General features: G+C 33.9%; 1 protein-coding gene, 1 non-coding gene and 2 pseudogenes across 4 annotated transcripts; 1 reads left to right on the top strand and 3 right to left on the bottom strand.

Annotated features, from left to right (window-relative positions):
• The first annotated feature begins 306 nt into the window (after window positions 1-306).
• On the top strand, window positions 307-6927 carry LOC146933280 (transferases/nucleotidyltransferase). The gene is made up of 12 exons (XM_085705077.1): window positions 307-513; window positions 588-665; window positions 2272-2352; window positions 2446-2665; window positions 2756-2814; window positions 5048-5097; window positions 5187-5274; window positions 5369-5629; window positions 5741-5833; window positions 5951-6055; window positions 6205-6321; window positions 6462-6927. Exons 1-12 carry the CDS (start codon window positions 352-354, stop codon window positions 6525-6527), a joined length of 1380 nt encoding a protein of 459 aa, XP_085561203.1. The 5' UTR covers window positions 307-351; the 3' UTR covers window positions 6528-6927.
• A 1239-nt stretch (window positions 6928-8166) lies between these two features.
• On the bottom strand, window positions 8167-12977 carry LOC146933278 (putative polyamine transporter At3g13620 pseudogene; annotated as a pseudogene). The gene has a single exon (XR_015007412.1). The product of XR_015007412.1 is annotated as a putative polyamine transporter At3g13620 pseudogene (transcript).
• LOC146933279 (putative polyamine transporter At3g13620 pseudogene) lies at window positions 8167-12977 on the bottom strand (annotated as a pseudogene). Its single transcript, XR_015007413.1, has one exon. The product of XR_015007413.1 is annotated as a putative polyamine transporter At3g13620 pseudogene (transcript).
• Window positions 12978-18709: 5732 nt separating this feature from the next.
• TRNAG-UCC (transfer RNA glycine (anticodon UCC)) lies at window positions 18710-18781 on the bottom strand. The gene has a single exon. It is a non-coding gene; the product is annotated as a tRNA-Gly (tRNA).
• Window positions 18782-18830: the final 49 nt, after the last annotated feature.

Raw genomic sequence — 18830 nt, 5'->3', positions numbered from 1 at the left:
AAAATGTTTAGACCAACGTGAAATTTCACTTTACAAAAGACTAAACGTTAATGAATGCACTAAAAAGATAATGTTGATAACATTTCTCTACTAATTCAAACAAAAATTCTTCGACAACATAAACAATGGGAACCTTGGCCCTTAATCGGGGCGGGTTAAGGAAAAAAAGGTGTGATAAATACTAAATACGTTTTCCATAAAAAAAGAAAATAATAAATAAATTTGGCTGCAGGTGCAGGAAGCAAAATTGTGAACTGTGTAGTGTTTTAGTATCAATTTTATGTTCAATCCGAGATTTTGATTTGCGAGTAAGAAAACCTCTTCCTCAAACCCAAAACCCTCTCCGTTTGGATGGATTTTCAAGTGGTGGTTCTCGCCGGTGGCGTTTCCAAAAAACTCCTCCCCCTCGTTTCGCATGAGCTTCCTAACGCTTTACTTCCGGTCGCTAACCGTCCCGTTCTCTCTTACGTCGTCGAGCTTTTGGAGCTTAGCAATCTTAAAGATCTCATCGTCGTATGCTACCATTCTCATCAATTTCATCGTTTTTTTCAATGAATTGGTACTGAAATTTGTGTGTTTTTGTGTAGGTTGTTGAAGGTAAAGATACTGCTCTTAACGTTGGTGCTTGGATTTCTGGAGCTTATGCTGATCGCCTCCATGTCGAGGTTTTCGCTTTTTTCCTATTCTCAGTTCTCACTATATGCATTGTATAAATTATTGGATTAGAATTCTCTATGGCGAGTAGTTAGTGTATGTTTGGTTCTGCTGTGATGAAAATTGATCTTGAAAGAATTGATTCTGGCTAAAATTGAGTTGTTTGTAGGTAAAATGATTTTTGTTTGGATACATTAAGGAAGAGTGATTTATGTTTGGATACATTCAAGGAAAAGTGATTTGAACAATAAATTTGAATATAAAAATCAATTATAGACACTGTAGATTCAAGTAGAATCAATTCTTGTGGCAAAATTAATTCTACTTTAGAGGAACAAAACAATGTCAAAATCAATTCTACACCTCTAGAATCAATTTTGGGTCCTCCGAAAGTGGAACCAAACATACACTTAGAATTGATTATGTACAACTGCTTCCGATTAAAAATTGGTTGAATATAAAGTGATTTGTGTTTGGATACTTTCATGTAAAAGTAAGTTGAGCTATAAATATGTGTGTAAAAAACAATTCTAGAATCAAAAGCTACAGATCCTAGCTTCATGTAGAATCAAACATGTTAGAACTAAGAATCAATTATGCACCTCCAGAATCAATCATGGCCCCTTTAGAAGTGGACCCAAACATACAAGTAAAATTAGAAATTCATGGGTTCATATTTCAATCATGAGTGATTCGTTATGCATATGATTGTAATCATGAGTGATTCGTTATGCATATGATTGTAATATCAACTATTGATTTGTTCCTTAACAACTGATATTGCTAACTTAACTCACTTTACTTATCTAAAGTGAGCAACACACTTTAGATGACCCGTGTTAGGAATAGATGCATATAATTGTAATATCAATTATTGATTTGTTCCTTAACAACTGATATTGCTCACTTTACTAATCTAAAGTGAGCAATACACTTTAGATGACTCGTGTTAGGAATAGAGTAACGTTTCATCAGAGTAGTCAAGAGTTGTTATAGAAGTTAGTTAGTTGGTTTTGTTATATATATATAGGAGAATACAGATGTAGAGTGGATCATTATTGAATATCGTAAACATTTGTGAATAGATTCGTGACTAGTGAGAAGGGGAAACCCTTAGAGGAGAGATTTTTCTCCTATTCTTTCCTTAATAAAAGTGTTCTTTCTTTGGAACCTGGACACAGATTCTTAATGATCTTATTTAATTAGAGGAGTGCTAGGAAGACTCTTTTTTCAACACTCACTCTAACAATCATTCTCTCTTTTTTGTTTGTTTTGAAGAAGCTAAATTAGCCCACTCAAATTGGCACCAGAGAGAATCGAACCTGAGACCTTGAGGAGGAGCACACTCCCAGGTCCCAAACCAATACCACTAGACCAACCCAAATGGGTTCTAACAATCATTCTCTTATTTGGCGAAATCCATGTGTGTCCTACCATTTTATGTGGGACCCATTTCAAAGTGTGAGACTCACATCGATTTTATCCAATAAGAGAGTGAATGTTGGAAAGAGAGTGTTGATAGCTCTCCTCAACCTTGACCTTAAAGTATTACTGATTCTCTAGTCTAGTAGTAGTCTATCCAAATGTGTGACGCTTTTGTATTTATAAATGTCCTAGGTTGCTGCCGTTCCTGAGGATGTGGGAACAGCTGGTGCAATTCGAGCAATTGCACGCCACCTATACGCAAAAGATATTTTGGTGAGTATTCTTTTTTAGGCCTTTACGTACTTTCTTGGTTAAGCATGAGATCTAGGTGATACTGATCTTTATGGTTGTTTTAATTTTCTGAAGATTGTTAGCGGTGATCTTGTTTCTGATGTGCCGATTGGCGCTGTTGCTGCTACTCATCGACGACACGATGCAGTTGTCACTGCTTTGCTTTGTAATACTCCTGTAAGTGGACCTTTGGAGTCGGTGTCCTCTGGTGGGAAAGACAAAGCCAAGAAACCTGGCCGCTATGATTTGATAGGGCTGGACCCCACAAAACAGTTTTTACTTCACATTGCAACTGGTTAGATCTCAATAGCGTACCCTTATTATATGTGTACTATTTATTACTATATGCGTTCTCAACTAAGTCGAATATTGCAACCCTTTTCAGGAGCTGAAGTTGAAAAAGATCTTCGGATTCAGAAGAGCATACTCCGTTCTGTTGGCCAGGTTTTTATTTTTTTCCTAGTTTCACCTGCCTTGAATTTCTCCTATTATAAAAAGCTAAAGCTGTTCTGGTATGCATGCAAATTAAGTGTTAGTTCTAAAACATGTCTTTCAGGCACATTTTTGTGTTATTTACAGTTACTACATCTCTTGTTCAGCACATAGGCCAATGTTTAACGTTATTAATGAAGCTCTTGTTCTGTCTGTCGAGAGATGAAAAGTGATTGGTATGCTTATGTTGGAGTAAGAAAATTGTACTGTCTTATAAAAAAAAATACATTTCTCTTAGAAATAAATGAATTTGTCATACCATTTGTATAAAAAATAAAACGAAATACTTTTGCATGTTCCAAATAAGATTTTGTGGAAGGCGGTGAGCGAAGCGAGAACTCAAGCATTTGAAGGATTATACCAATCTTTAGGTACCAAGGAGGGGGAGAAATCTATATACAAGCTTGCGAAGGGACGAGAACGAAAGACAAGAGACCTAGACCAAGTGAAGTGTATTAAGGACGAAGAGGGTAGAGTTTTGGTGCAAGAAAGAGATATTAAGGATAGATGGAAGAAGTATTTCCACAACTTATTTAATGAAGGATATGAGATCTTACCCGACTCTAACAGGTTAGACATCAGAAAGGAGGACCGAAACTATAACTATTATCGTCGGATTCAGGAGCACGAGGTGAAAGAAGCGTTGAAAAGGATGAGTAATGGCAAGGCAGTTGGGCCGGACAACATACCTATCGAAGCGTGGAAAAGTCTTGGCGATAGAGGAATTGTGTGGCTCACAAAACTTTTCAACGAGATTATGAGGACGAAGAAAATGCCAGACGAGTGGAGAAGAAACACCTTAATTCCAATCTTTAAGAACAAGGGGGATATACAACATTGCACGAATTATAGGGGAATTAAGCTAATGAGTCATACCATGAAGTTATGGGAAAGAGTAATTGAGCGAAGACTAAGAAAAGAGACTCACGTTACGGATAACCAATTTGGTTTTATGCCTGGGCTGGGAGGTCGACTATGGAAGCGATCTACTTGCTTCGACGCGTGATGGAGCGATATCAGACGGATAAAAAAGACTTACACTTAGTTTTCATTGATTTGGAGAAGGCGTATGATAGAGTACCTAGAGAGATTTTGTGGAAATCCTTGGAGAAGAAAGGGGTGAGGATTGCCTATATAAGAGCTATCCAGGATATGTATGAGGGGGCTTCGACTAGTGTGAGGACGCAGGATGGGGATACCGTAGATTTTCCCATAACAATAGGACTGCACCAAGGGTCAACCCTAAGTCCTTATCTTTTTACTTTAGTTTTGGATGTACTGACGGAACACATCCAAGAGTTAGCACCGAGATGTATGCTTTTTGCAGATGATGTAGTCTTGCTTGGTGAGTCGAGGGAGGAGTTAAGCGGGAGGTTAGAGACTTGGAGGCAAGCCTTAGAAGCGTCTGGCTTCCGCCTGAGTAGAAGCAAGACGGAGTATATGGAATGTAACTTCAGCAAAAGGAGAAGTGGGTCTACCTTGGAGGTGAAAGTTGGAGATCATATCATACTCCAAGTTACGCAGTTTAGATATCCTGGGTCCATAGTACAAAATGACGGAGAAATAGAAGCTGATGTACATCATCGTATTCAAGCTGGGTGGTTGAAATGGAGAAGAGCCTCAGGTGTTTTGTGCGATAAGAAAGTACCACTTAAGCTGAAAGGAAAGTTCTATCGGACAGCAGTCAGACCGGCAATGTTGTATGGTACGGAGTGTTGGGCGGTTAAGAGCCAACACGAGAGTAAAGTAAGCGTAGCGGAGATGAGGATGTTGCGTTGGATGAGTGGTAAGACTAGACAGGATAGGATTAGGAATGACACCATTAGAGCGAGAGTGGGGGCAGCACCTATAGTAGAAAAGTTGGTAGAAAATAGGCTTAGATGGTTTGGACATGTAGAGAGAAGACCCGTAGATGCCGTTGTAAGAAGAGTAGATCAAATGGAGGAGAGTCAGGTTAAAAGAGGTAGAGGAAGACCTAAGAAAACCATTAGAGAAACCATTAGAAAAGATTTAGAGGTCAATGAGCTGGATCCAAATATGGTTTTTGATAGAACACTATGGCGTCATTTGATCCATGTAGCCGACCCCACTTAGTGGGATAAGGCTTGGTTGTTGTTTTTTTTTGTTCCAAATAAGATTTTATTCATTTTCTGCTATTATTTTTTGTAATTTGTTCTTCATGTAGGTAGAAATAAGAGCTGATCTAATGGATGCCCACTTGTATGCATTCAAAAGGTATATTCATCTACTCTTTGACTGCCTTATATATTATTATCAATCTTAATTTAGTCTTCATTGTATCCTGAAACATAATTTTCTTGCAGATCAGTTCTACTAGAAGTTCTAGATCAGAATGGTGAATTTCATAGCTTAAAGCATGATGTATTGCCATATCTTGTCCGCAGTCAACTGGTTAGTTGTTTAAGGCTTTTGCAGAGAGATAGTTTAAGGGATGCTAAACTGGTTAGGATTCTAATCTAGTTATATTTTTCTAAATGAGAGCTAGAAATCGGAAGTATTATTAAATGGTACGCCACAAGCTGAAGAAAATGGAACTGAGAAGGTTATTTCTCAAAGCAATCAACAAATGCTATCTCAAATACTTGCTAATGCATCTGAGCCCACCTTTCATCTACGACATGAACTTAGTACTAATGGTTCTGATTCTGTTCGAAGAACCCATAAATGTTGTGTCTATATTGCTGGAAGCAACAAATACTGTGCTCGCCTGAATTCTTTACAAGCATACAATGATATAAACCGGGATGTAAGTTTTTATTTGGTCATGACTTTTTTGCCAAGTAACTGATATTGCTTTACATTTTTCTCAAGCAACAGATTTGTTTACTTGGGATTTATTCATTTTTTAATGTGACAGGTGATAGGCGAAGCTAGTCATTTGTCAGGGTATTCATTCTCTTCTCATAACAACATTATCGATCCTACCGCAGAGCTTGGAGCAAAAACAACAGTGAGTTAGTTAAACACACTGCAGAGCGAAGAGAATTGTGTTTTTTGGAATTCAGTTTCCAAAGCATTGATTTGCCTTTTCCCATTTTGAAGTCCATAATTTTATGATCTATTTTAGGTAGGGCCACATTGTATGCTGGGAGAAGGTTCACAGATGGGTGACAAATGCAGTGTCAAACGGTCTGTCATTGGCCGCCACTGTAGGATAGGTGCCAATGTTAAGGTGGGATATATTATTCTTGCTATTTAACAGGAAGTTAGTTTTTGGTCCTTTGATTTATTTGTAATACACTGATTACTTTACTAATCTGTTGTCTTCAATAATTTTGTTGAGCTTTCTTTCATTTGCTTCTTTGTTATATGTATACGCAGGTTGTTAATTCCGTAGTTATGAATCATGTTACTATTGGTGACGGTTGTTCAATTCAAGGTTCTGTCATCTGCAGCAACGTACAGCTCCAAGAACGTGCCACACTAAAAGACTGCCAAGTAATTCATTTCTCCTTTTCTTAGTCTGCTAGAATTTTTCATGATTGCAATTTGTTTGGAATGTTGTGACATTTTCTATAATGGCATTTTTCATGATTACTATTTAGATTGGAGTGTTGTGACATTGCTTGTATTGATAGGTCGGAGCCGGTTACATGGTCACTGCCGGTAGTGACTGCAAAGGGGAGGTATTGGCTAAGAAATGATACTGAGATGTGATAATCCAAGGGAGTGGAAGGCATAGCTGCAATTTGAGTTTTAGAGTAAATTTTGTGTTTTTTGCTGTCCATAGTTACGATTTGGAGATCATGGCAGGAGGAGCAAAGAAATTTGAATGTTTTCAATCAATAGTTGACTTCTGTATTTCTGTCATTTGCATTTTTAATCTCTTATAACTATAGTTTGAAAATGGCTTCAATTGGTGTTGAGTTTTTTGCCTCTGTATAAATGACTACCCGCAGTTTCCTCATGATCTCATATTTCTGCCATTGAAATGTATGTTGCAAGAGACTAGGCTGTTGGTATCATATTGCTACACTAAAGTGGTATGATCCTGCGCAATCAGTTTTGTTGTTGATCAAAGGAGTATATTCAGTTTCCTCATGATCTCATATTTCTGCCATTCAGTTTTGTTGTTGGTATCATATTGCTACACTAAAGTGGTATGATCCTGACAATTTTTATTCTGTTTTGTTTTTCCTTTTATTTATTTGTTTGCAGTTTTTTCTTCAGATCTAGTGATGATAATATTCATAATGAATTTCTATTTGCTTTGGATGCTTGCTTTATATAATTCATTTAAGCTATTTTTTTTAAAATAAAAATCGATGTTGGTTATTGATCCATTAACCCTCTGTCCCTCTCTTTTTGTATGAACTGATCCATTAGCCATCTTAGTTTGTGGCACTAGACTTGAGATGCAAAGCTGGATCATAAATGTTTGAGAAATGATATTTTGACAACCACTTTTTGACAACTTTTGGACAACTTTCTCTCTCATACTCACATGATGTTGTTATCCTCTCTCTTCCTTTTTCTCTCTCCATTGTTTTTGACCAATAAGAAGTGAGAAAAACAAGGTTGTCAACAAAGTTGTCATCAAATGGATGTCAAAATATCATTACTCTGAATGTTTTAGGCACAAAGTTTATGTCACTGATGTATTAGTTGGGTTGTTGTCACTCGTCAGCCAGTAAGGTGGTATGCAACATAGGAGGAACTCTAACTCTATTTAACATTGTAGTTACCGTAAGAAAATAAATATAGCTGGTGCTCCAATGCTGGGACTTGAAACGTCGTCACTGATATTGGGGCTTTACACCATCCATACCATGCGCACCAATCACTTGGGTTACATTTGGTGGTAGACATGGTTGTGCTTGAGCATATGTTTACATTCACTTGGCATTAATGTTTGTGTTATCATGCCATCCTCCTCCATTACTGAAGGTCACGATCGACCTCTGTCGAATTGTTATTTAGCATAGCTTTCAAGGAGAATGAATCTACTCGACATTTAATGTAGTATATATCAGTCACAAATTATTTTACTTGTGATTTTTATAATAGTTATGATGAAAGGGAAAGATAAACTATTTGATGGCCAAACGTCTCATGGCCCTCATTTTAGATATTTGATTATCTAACCGACAAAGAAAGCTGATTTTTTTAATAAAGAATTGAAGTATTGAAAGAATTTCATCCCTACAGGTGAATCTGTGGTCGGAATCCAACTTGTTCTCGATACACTTTTTAATTTATTTAATAAATAACCACCCAAAGTTGGGATCTTGATTCTTGAAGTCCCCATTAAAATAAAATAATATTTCAAGGAATCTACAGACGTTTGCACGACAAATTACAAGTGATTAAGAGGAGATTCCAATTTCTCCTACAGAAAAATATACATATATTATTACAAAGATTGATTCAACCCCAAATAAGAATGTTACATAAATTGCTACATAGTTTGCTTCGCTCGAAGTAATAATAACAGCAATTGTAGCAAGCAAACATACCTTAACTTCTTCTATATAATAATATCTTCATCTTCATCCAATTTATCTCCTACTCCATTGAATTCAATCCACCTCTTAGACTTACAAAGATTCATGAAATAATACAACAATATCCCTAAGAATGTTAAGAAAGTACTAGCCACAAATACAATTTTGCTAGCTACAGTCATCACATAAACCAACAGCACAGATGGAACAAAACACATTACAATCAAACCAAATAATCCAAGTGGAACCTTATAAGGTCGTTTCATTGTAGGGAATTTTTTCCTCAACTTAAGGAAAGAAGCAAACTCCAAAAGCATCCCTAAACTATACAAAAAATTAACAGTGGATATAATCTCTGTAAAACTAAAAAAAGACATACCAAGTGATATTATTGTTGAAATCAAAATTGCCATCCAAGGTGTGTTAAACCACTTTGACCTTTCACCAAATATTTTTGGTATGAATCCCAAGTCAGACATACCTAAAAGTTGATATGCAGCACTACTTAATTGAGCTTCAAATAATCCAATAATTGACAAAACAGCACCAATTTCCATCCAATATTTCAACCAATTCCCAGCAATCAAACCAGCCACATGTGCAAAATACCCACCAACCCAAACTTCTTGATCAAGTGGCATAGCCCCGGTAGTAGCCAACAAAGGAATTATATAACCCAAACAAGTTAACAATCCAGCAAAAAGCAAAGCTTTAGGAAAAGTTTTATGTGGCTCTTCAACTTCACCAGCTAAAGTACTAGCACTATCCCAAAAATTCAAGTTCCAAAAAATAGTATTGAAAAAAAGTGTCCAATCTTTTTCCACACCCTCTTGTCCTAAACTTAACCATCTACTAGGATCAATTTTAGGCACTGAAATCAAAGACATTAACACAAAGGGCAAAAGGGAAATAACACCTAAACCAACTGCAGTATAACCAACTATAGCTAAACCAGAATAATTCAAAAAGGACAACAAAGAAGTTGAGACAAAAATAGACACAATACGAGGTAAACCTGAAGACAAAACAGGAATCACAACTTTAAGATAATCTATACATAGAATTGGGTAAGATGCTAAATTTATGACACCACAAAAGAATTTCCAATATCCCATAAGAGACCCCCAAAATGGACCAAAAGCTTCATTAGCCCAAATAACAAACCCACCATTTCCAGGGAATGTTGTAGCTAATTCTGCAGTTAAAAGAGCCTCTGGAATACTCCAAATAAATGGGAAAATTATAAATCCAAGAATTGCAAAAAGTGGACCTGCAGCACTTACTGTTGCTTCTTCACCATAAGGTCCACCAGATACCTCAAAGTAGATGAGAAAGATTAGAGGGAGAAGTGCTAGTTTTTTTTGTGATTTGGTTTTGGGGTTTGGATCTTCTTCTTCTCTTTGGTTTAGAAGATGTTGATGATAGGAATTTTGTGCTGCAGAGTGAAGGGAATCAGAATCATAAGCACCCATGTTGAATTTTTATGAATTTGGCCTTAGATGTTGGAAATTTAAGGCATTATTGTAAGGATATATATTCCATTCCAATTCCAATGTCTAAGGTGAATAGAATAGAATAAGATTATAGTAAGATATTTGCAATTATTGGTGTCTATCTGACTCACACGTTTATATGATGCTTGTACACATCTCATACCCAACACAACAAGGCAAAGACATGTATAATTAAATGTATAATTTTTTGAAAAACTGTAACGTATAAATGTAAGGTGATTATTGAAAAACTGTAATTTAATTTAATACTAACTATATAACGTGCACTACATGTGATGGTCTAGGAATAGTGGGGAAAGTCATCAATTTAGGCTTTAATTTCGTCAAACCTTATAATAATTTTTCAACTTTTTCGTCAAACTTGCTCCCTAATATGGGGAAGAATTATGTTCATTTTCATGTAAAAGATAAAGTCACCAAGTATTATTTTTTTACCATATTATTGATGTAAATATCCAACATCTATGATTAACTTTTTTAATGAATAAAAATTTGAATTTCAATGTATTGTTTCCACATTGCATTGTTATATCTAGGTTGCTTAGTTTGAAAGTAAACTAACTAACTCTATAACAACCTTTAACTAACTTCAAAGCACTGAATTAACTACTCTAACAGGGTCAACCACATTTTTTTTCATTCATAAAGCTTGAACCTGAGAGTCTATCAAGTAATCTCTATGTTGGTTTTTTAGTAGTCATTTATTTGTCTTTGTATTATAACACTTTTAACCCTTTAAAAAAAAAAACCTTAACTATTTATTATTTGATTCTCTCCTAAAAGAAGACTATTTATCATTTCATTCCATGCTTTTTACCTTTTTTTTAAAAGCTGAGCAGCTTATACTCCCTCCGTCTCTAAATTATAGTCGTTTAAGTTTTGTACACGATTATTCAGGAAATGATTAATTGTGTTGATTTCAATGGTAAAATTAATATCATTTACTAAAATACCCTTATTAACTGTAGTTAGTAGAGTAGTAAAGTTGAATGAAATTCAATACATAAGGGTATAATAATGGAAAAAAATAATAAATGTTGCATTGATATTCTAAAGTGACAATTATTTTGATAAAAAGAAAAAATGCTAAAGAGACAATTATTGCGAGACGGAGGGAGTATTTTAATAGAGTTGTGTTATTTGAGCATCCATTTATATGACAACTTTTGTGACAACCAAAATTAAGTTGCAGCCATGCACCTTCATCCTCACGAGTAAGAATTTAGTAAGCATTCTTAACAGTATAGAGTAATGCTTCTTGAGACCAGTCTTGTTCACCCCTAAATCTGCAAAGAGTAATGCTAATAACACTCTCTTTTGAACACCCTCTCTAATACTCATTTTTTTTTATTGGTTTAAATCATTGTGGGTCTACACTTTGAAAATTGAACCCACACAAAATGGTGGGACATACATTGATTTTATCCAATAAATGAGTGCTAGAGATAGTGTTGAGAGTGTTGCTAGCATTCCTCATCTGGAAATTATTACAAAGATTGATTCAACCCCAAATGAGTATGTTACATAAATTGGTATATAGTTTGCTTCGCTCGAAGTAATAATAACAGCAATTGTAGCAAGCAAACATACCTAACTTCTTCTATATAATAATATCTTCATCTTCATCCAATTTATCTCCTACTCCACGGAACTCAATCCACCTCTTAGACTTGCAAAGATTCATGAAATAATACAACACTATCCCTAAGAATGTTAAGAAAGCACTAGCCACATATACAATTTTGGTAGCAACAGTCATCACATAAACCAACAGCACAGATGGAACAAAACACATTAGAATTAAACCAAAGAATCCAAGTGGAACCTTATAAGGTCTTTTCATTGTAGGGAATTTTTTCCTCAACTTAAGGAAAGAAGCAAACTCCAAAAGCATACCTAAACTATACAAAAAATTAACTGTAGATATAATCTCTGTAAAACTAAAAAAAGACATACCAAGTGATATTATTGTTGAAATCAAAATTGCCATCGAAGGTGTGTTAAACCACTTTGATCTTTCACCAAATATTTTTGGTATGAATCCCAAGTCAGACATACCTAAAAGTTGATATGCAGCACTACTTAATTGAGCTTCAAATAATCCAATAATTGACAAAACAGCACCAATTTCCATCCAATATTTCAACCAATTCCCAGCAATCAAACCAGCCACATGTGCAAAATACCCACCAACCCAAACTTCTTGATCAAGTGGCATAGCACCAGTAGTAGCCAACAAAGGAATTATATAACCCAAACAAGTTAACAATCCAGCAAATAACAAAGCTTTTGGAAAAGTTTTATGTGGCTCTTCAACTTCACCAGCTAAAGTGCTAGCACTATCCCAAAAATTCAAGTTCCAAAAAATAGTATTGAAAAAAAGTGTCCAATCTTTTTCTACACCCTCTTGTCCTAAACTTAACCATCTACTAGGATCAATTTTAGGCACTGAAATCAAAGACATTAACACAAAGGGCAAAAGGGAAATAACACCTAAACCAACTGCAGTATAACCAACTATAGCTAAACCAGAATAATTCAAAAAAGACAACAAAGCAGTTGAGACAAAAACTGACACTGTACGAGGTAAACCTGAAGACAAAACAGGAATCACAACTTTGAGATAATCTATACATAGAATTGGGAAAGATGCTAAATTTATGACACCACAAAAATATTTCCAGTAGCCCATAAGAGACCCCCAAAATGGACCAAAAGCTTCATTAGCCCAAATAACAAACCCACCATTTCCAGGGAATGCTGTAGCTAATTCTGCAGTTAACAGAGCTTCTGGGATACTCCAAATAAATGGGAAAATTATAAATCCAAGAATTGCAAAAAGTGGACCTGCAGCACTTACTGTTGCTTCTTCACCATAAGGTCCACCAGATACCTCAAAGTAGATGAGAAAGATTAGAGGGAGAAGTGCTAGCTTTTTTTGTGATTTGGTTTTGGGGTTTGAATCTTCTTCTTCTCTTTGGTTTAAAAGATGTTGATGATAAGAGTTTTGTGTTGAAGAGTGAAGGGATTCAGAATCATAAGCACCCATGTTGGATTCTTTTTGATTTGGCTTTAGAATTTGAAAGTTTAAGGCTTTTATTTTGATGATATGTAGTCCAATTCTAATGTCTAAGGTGAATAATATGATGCTTGCACACATCTTATACCCAATACAACAAGGCAAAGACATGTATTATTGTAATGTATGCATGCAATGTGTTAATTAAAAAATGTAATTTAATTTAATAACTATATAACGTGAGGAAAATACTTAATTGGACACAAAAGTTTGAACACTAGGTTTGAGCACACATACATAATTGAAAAATGTAAAGAGAGAAAATAATTAAATAATATTTATTTTTTAAATGATTAAATGAAATATACTTTTGTGTGTGGGTGCCTAAATGTTGTGTTTAAAAGCATGTGTCCAAGCAAGTCTTTCTCATAACGTGAACTACATGCGATGGTCTACAAATAGGACTCTAGCGTTTTACCATATTACTCCATTATTCGTGTAAAACATCCAACATCGATGATCAACCATTTGTCTATAAAATTGGTTTGTAAGTGTCAGTGTGTCACCTTTAATAATATCTCCCTTCTCAACTGTAGTACTTTCTATGTTGGTTTTTAGTAATCATTTATTTAACTACTATTCCCTTCGTTTCGAGTAATATATTCGAGCTAAGGCCCTTCTGTTATCCAAATAAAAAAAATATATATATCCATTTGTAAAAAAAAAAAATTAAAATTTTCATAAAATAATGAAACATTTAACATTTCAATCGAATATACCTTTTTTTTTTCTTTTCCAATTTTACATTCTAATTAATAGTAATTTCATAACTCAATTTAATATCTTTCACTTTACCATTGATATAGTTTTTGTTTGTAATGGTAATGTCATTGTTTTGATATGTTAATAATGAGGATCATATTGTAATTTTTCATTTCTTAGCACTTCCGGTGTTCTAATTCGATTTTGTTTATATATTATTTCATTTTTTGCCTTAAAAAAAGGGTAACGTTTAACCTGGGAAGAGACTCTTTTTTCCCACCATGGGAAAGTGGGACCATTAATAACAGGTGGCAGTTTCAACCTGCTAGTTAAAAATAAATAAAATTTTTTATTACTTATTTTATTCAGTTTTATGTTTGTTACTATTTCATCTTCTTGTTGGAATAAAAAACTGATTCACACGCCCCTTCCCCAGAATACTACTACTTTCTATCATCCATCATGAATGCTGCAGGAAAACGACCCATTTCGTCATTCTTCTCAGAGCTCAAGTTTAACTCAATCTCTTTGTATAACAATGATGAATTATTATCATGACAGCCCCACATTCCTCTTTCGTAATCTTTTTGCTCTAAAACTAACACCCATCTCTTTTTGTTTCATTTGACTACCAGTGATTGAAAGGATCCGAAAAAGCAATAACAATATCAAAGAATTGATGAAAAAAGAAAACTATCTTTGCATCTATGAGCAAATTTTCGGAAGATCAAGAAGTTGCTGCAATTAATTAATTGATTAACAATGTTGCAGCACTCCCTAATCTCACCTTCAGAACCTTACAACAACCCATATGCACCTTGGCTTTGGCAAACTTTACTTTCCAGATCGCAGCATGTCTGGAATTTTTTAACACCACTCTCCATCTTCCTCTTTAAAAAAATATTAATAAATTAAATTGTAAACAATTTTGTGGAGTATCTTTTTTTATGCCTTTAAGACCAAAAAGTTGCTTTTAGGTAGCCACTATTAGATCTCAGCCATTTAATTTAAATACTAATATATCTATGGTTAATAACCCAACTTTCCCATGGTGGGAAAAAAGAGTCAGTTCCCATGCTAAACGTCACCTAAAAAAAGAGATGTTTCCTTGACGACATTCTAATAGATTTAGTTATGTTGCAGTGTCGGTTCTTGATAGGTTATTGAAGAGGAAAGCCAAAGGTGCAAGCAAACTGTGGATGCTTCTCAAGTAAGGGTCAATGGATGAATGGAGTAATAATATGTTTGTTTATGTTGTTCTCCACTTCCTTCACCTTCACGTGTTTATTTAATGAATAATAGTAACCTTGATTGTCCTTAAAAAAAGGTTCTTCCAATAGCAACTGATCTCAACCATTCTTATAATAAAGGAACGCCAAAATTGCATGTGTTTAGTTTATCCATTCTTATAACAAATTGATTAATTTTTCTCTGCAAGAAATTTAGTGTATATTTTCTAGAATCTCTTTATTTTTAAACTGTAAAATTTGTTAATAGCTAAATCTTTGTACAAGATGAACAAGAACATGTTGACAGAAATTACAAAACAAAGGCGGTATATATAGACGAAACATCTAAAAGAAATAAAACCATAACCACAACAATAGAGACACCACCTAAAAATCTAACCACCAAACCAAATTCAATACTTAGCTTAAATCAAAGTCAAACCACCACACTTCCTCACAAGTGATCACCGAAACAAAAGTCAATCACCTATCAAATATCAACTGCTGCTCACCATGACGCTTCCATATATAATCATCTAACTGATTGAATCTCTTGAATCACTCTCTACGGTGGAATTTTACTCTTTTTTTTTTGGTCAAGGATAATTGAGTCATCCCAAAATAAGTGACGCATTTCACCTTTCAATGCAATATTAATCAACGACAACTTAGAAGGAAGATCTTTTGTGATTACTTCTAAAAGGGAGTCCCAAATACTTGAAAGAGAAGTGATAATTGTACAATCATTTGATGATAACTTTTATGACAATCTTCCTTTTCTCATTTCTTATTAGTCAAAAACAATAGAGAGAATAATGAAGATAAATGATAAGAATATCATATGAGTATGAGAGAGAGAAAGTTGTCTAAAATAGTTGCACAAATATCATTTATCTACTTGAAAGTAACTTGGCCAACCCTACAATATAACACATTAGACGCCTCACCCAACCAAGTATCCAACACATTCACTCTTACCAATAAACTTTTGTGAAGGTTCAACTTGAAACAAGAAATAAGTTCAAAAAACCACAAGATAGATTTGATAGAACTAATATTAGTCCAACTTTTCTCACCAAAAACTAAAAGTGTCATTTGCAAATTATAAATAAGACACTCTGATAACTTACTCCAAACTATAAACTAGTGAAAAAGGCCCGCGTTGACTAAAGCATTGAACAAAGAATTGAGACCTTGAGCAATTAATTAAAAAAAAAAAAAAAAGTGATAAATGATTACTTTGTCTTATCCTCTCTCCAACAAGAATTCATCGGCAGGGCTTCCATTGACAATAACAGAAGCAGAAGTCGAACTCACATATGCTCTTGCGTTAAGATTATTTTGAATCCTTTTTTTTTTTTTTGGTAACATTGTAATTGTTGTTTGTTACGAACATATCAATTTTTTTAAACATTATAATCTTACTTTCGTTTTTCTTTTACATATTATAAAAAAATGAGAAAAATAATCTAAAAACTGCTATGAGAAATTGTTTTGAACAACTTCTCAAATATTATTTATATAAGTATAACTAACTTTTTTTTAAAAGTAGTAGTACTTTTTACCATGAACAAACACAACAATTTCTACTTTTATTCAAAACATCTCTAAAATTAATCTTTAAATTATTGAATATCAAAATCATATTTTTTAAAATTATTAACAAAGTAGGAACTTTAAACCAACTTTGGACCATTACGTTAAGTTCAATGAGAAGTCTTTGCCTTAAACTTAAAAATTTGGATGCAACAATCATATTTACTTTTAAAATCTTATTGACTATCTCCATAATGATCCTAGAGTACGTTGTTCTTGATCTATATTTCAATACGTTGATATTTTTTTTGTTGGTAAATAGACGAAATGACAAATAATCATTGAAACTCACACACACATAAATAGTATGGTCGAGGTTCAAACCTTGATCACAACATCCGACCTAACAATACGTTGATATTCTATAATTTGTATTTATGATTTTTTTGTTACACAATTAAATTCCAACATGAATTGTCATGTAAGACGTGGGTGGTTATCATTGAAGCGATGCAATACGCTTTTGATCGTACAAAAAAAAAGCCTTATGCTTTTTTTTATTTTTTTTTTAGGGAAAAAAGCCTTATGCTAGTTGTTGTATTTTTTTATTTTAGTCTGACTTATATTAACAACATTATCTTGAGAATGAAATAATTTTGTTCTTCGAAAAAAAAGTCAAAATTTAGGTTATGCCATGTGTTAGTGTTGAAGTGTCGCTTGTTGATTGGTGAAGAAGAAGAAGAGGATAGTCAGAAGTACGGTGCAAGCAAGCTAATAGTGGAAGCTTCTCAAGTTGAGTCAATGAATGATATGTTGGTTGTTCTCCACATGTTCTTTGCGCACGTCTTAGAGCATCCACAATGATAGTTCTCTAACAAGGACTCCTTAAATGGACTCAACGTGACACATCACTTATTTATAATTTTTTAATAAAAGTACTTATTAAGGACTCAATGACTCCAATGGCAATACACTAATAAAGACTCCAATGAAAAGTACTTAAATATGTCCCACTATCTTTACATGTTAAACAAAAATAATTTATCTATTACTCATTTTTACAAGTGGGACCAAGTACTACATATTTTATTAATTCTTTATGCAAATGAGACCAAGTAGTACACATTTTATTACTTTTTTAAACGTGGGACCCGTTAGTTACCCAGGAGAGAGAGTGTCCTTATATAGTTACCCGTTCCTTAACGGGGACTCAATTTTTCTTTCTCCAATGGAGGATCCTTAACGGGAAGTGGTCCTTGTTAAGTAAGGACCCCCATTAGAGATGCTCTTATCATCATAACCATAATTGTCCTTAATGTTGGGGGACAATGGTTGTTCCAACAGCAAACTCAACCATTTCATATCATAATAAATCAAGGGCAAAACTGCATGTGTTTTCTGATCTTATGTGATCGAGATTGATAGGCCTGACTTATGAGCATGTTAGATGGAGCCATTGAGATGTTCCACCGTAGAATTTGGTTTCAAATAATAAGAAAAAACTTCAGTAGATAAATGTGTGTGCCTATAACTAAGAAACTAATATATATTAGATGGAGCCATTTTGAATAGATTTTCAACAAGCATTTATGAAAATGAATTTAAAAAATATGATAACTATAAAAAAAAGTTCTTGAAAAAAGTTAAATATGTTTTTATTTCCTATAATTATTCATAATTTTGTTTTTAGTCTCTATAAATAAAATCATACTTTTTAGTCTACGTAACGTAACGTAACGTAACGTTTTCTTTTAACATCTAGGAACCAAAAATATTGACGGAAAATTTTACAACGGCTAAAAATGTTGGTAGAAATTTTTTTAGGGATTAAAAATGCTAACGGAAAATTTTACATGGACTAAAAAATATGATTTTATTTTATATGGACTAAAATGAAATTTTGAATATGTATAGAAATAAAAAACATATTTAACCCTAAAAAAATTAACAATACATTTTGCTACAGTTTAAACATAACATTGTGTCTCAAATTTGTTTTGTTATAAATTCTTTTATCCTACATTCTCCCAAAAAACTTGCTAAGAAAATGAAGACTATTTCATAAGTGATCAATTATATTATATACTACCATAAACAAAATCAAACAATTGGACTCAAATGGTTGATGAACTAAAAAAAAAAACAAATTATTCAAAAGAGTATGAGTTCAATCCCAATTATTCAAAAGAGTATGAGTTCAATCCCAAAAAAAAAAAAAAAACAACTATAGACATTGCAATTTACAAAAGGATAATATTAAGATAGCGCACCATGATTATTTCAGTAAAAGAAAAAAGGAGGCACTACCGAAAAAGCACAAAATGCGTTTGCCGGGAGTCGAACCCGGGTCTATTGCTTGGAAGGCAATTATCCTAACCGTTGGACTACAAACGCTTTATGTTTAGGTTCGTAACATAAATTATATATAACACAGTATATACTG

Source organism: Medicago sativa, chromosome 4 (genome assembly GCF_051527215.1).
Source record: "Medicago sativa cultivar Bolivia chromosome 4, Bolivia_mono, whole genome shotgun sequence".
NCBI lineage: Eukaryota > Viridiplantae > Streptophyta > Magnoliopsida > Fabales > Fabaceae > Medicago > Medicago sativa.
The sequence above is the reverse complement of the archived record's forward strand: the minus strand, read 5'-3'. Positions and strand labels throughout refer to the sequence as shown.